The 1,231-nt window shown below is 53.3% G+C and overlaps 1 protein-coding gene across 1 annotated transcript in view; it reads left to right on the forward strand.

Moving 5' to 3' along the window:
• Positions 1-510, forward strand: part of SPEF1 (sperm flagellar 1) — a 4,672-nt gene extending 4,162 nt beyond the window's left edge. The window contains exon 8 of the mRNA XM_010836479.1: positions 76-510. Within this exon, the coding sequence (XP_010834781.1) occupies positions 76-400 (325 nt within the window). The 3' untranslated portion in view covers positions 401-510. The remainder of the gene's footprint in view (positions 1-75) is intronic.
• Positions 511-1,231: the final 721 nt, after the last annotated feature.

Below are 1,231 nucleotides of genomic sequence, written 5' to 3' on the forward strand. Positions count from 1 at the left end.
CGGGGGGCAGTGGGACAGGAACCCTCCAAGCGGAGCCCAGGAACTGAGCCACTCCTTCCACTCCATCTGGGTCAGGAGAATGGACCGCTTTCCAGAACCCAGAAGCCACATGCAGAGACCTGGCGTGCATCCCAAATCAGTGCTTGACACCAGGGACTCTGCCTTGGTGCTCCCAGTGCTGGGCCTTAGCGGGTGGTCCCCCAGCCTGGTCCACACCCTTAGAACCAGGTCCCCACCCAGCTCTGGTGACAGCAGTGTCTCCATCCAGGCTAGTTCTCTGTACCATGGGTCAAAGGGGAGGCTGTCCGAGACAGCTGAGGGGCTTCCTTGCCCGTCCTGGGCACTCACCTGGGACCCAGCTGAAGACTGGAGAACACAGCAGCTGAAGAGGAAGGGGTGAGGTGTGAGCTCAGCCATAGACTGTGCCTTCCAGCTGCCCTCCCCTCCCACAGCGTATGTTGAGAATGTTTGGGGGATGTGGAGCTGAGTTGTTCCCATTAAAGTTATGGTATCCTTCCTGTGCCTGCTTTCTCTTCTTTGAGGGAAGTGAGTTCCTGTCCCCCTTGTGTTATCCCTACCCCTTAAGTGAAAGAGCCTTGTGGGCCCAGGCTGGGTCTCAACTCTTGGGGAGCTGGACCCTGCAGTGGCCACTTCTTGGTAGGAGGTTGGTTTTGTACACTAGGACTGCCTGACTTCTAACTCTTAGAAGTCTAACTCTTAACTAAGTCAGGCATTAGACTGACCCCCAAACTTACTCTGTGTCTTCCAACATTGCCCAAACCCAACCACAAATCCAGGCTTCAGATTCTTCCCAAATGTAGCCTCAGATTCATCCTCAACCTTACTTATGGTCTCACCCCTAAATATGTATGACTCCCGACCCTGCCCACAGACTGACCCCAAGTTCTGTGGACCAAGACCAACCCTGACCAAGATACCATGGCCTTGGTGTGACCTTAACTTTGATCATTACACTGCCAGTAACATTGAACATTTGAATATCCTGAGACCCCACAATTCTATTACTAGGCATATATTCAGCATCACTTCAGTTCAGTTGCTCAGTCGTGTCCGACTCTTTGTGACCCCATGGACTGCAGCACGCCAGGCCTCCCTGTCCATCCATTACTCCTGGAGCTTGCTCAAACTCATGTCCATCAAGTCGGTGATGCCATCCAACCTCTCATCCTCTGTCATCCCCTTTTCCTCCTGCCTTCAATCTTTCCCAGCA

This window comes from Bison bison, unplaced genomic scaffold (genome assembly GCF_000754665.1).
Source record: "Bison bison bison isolate TAMUID 2011002044 unplaced genomic scaffold, Bison_UMD1.0 scf7180017864063, whole genome shotgun sequence".
NCBI lineage: Eukaryota > Metazoa > Chordata > Mammalia > Artiodactyla > Bovidae > Bison > Bison bison.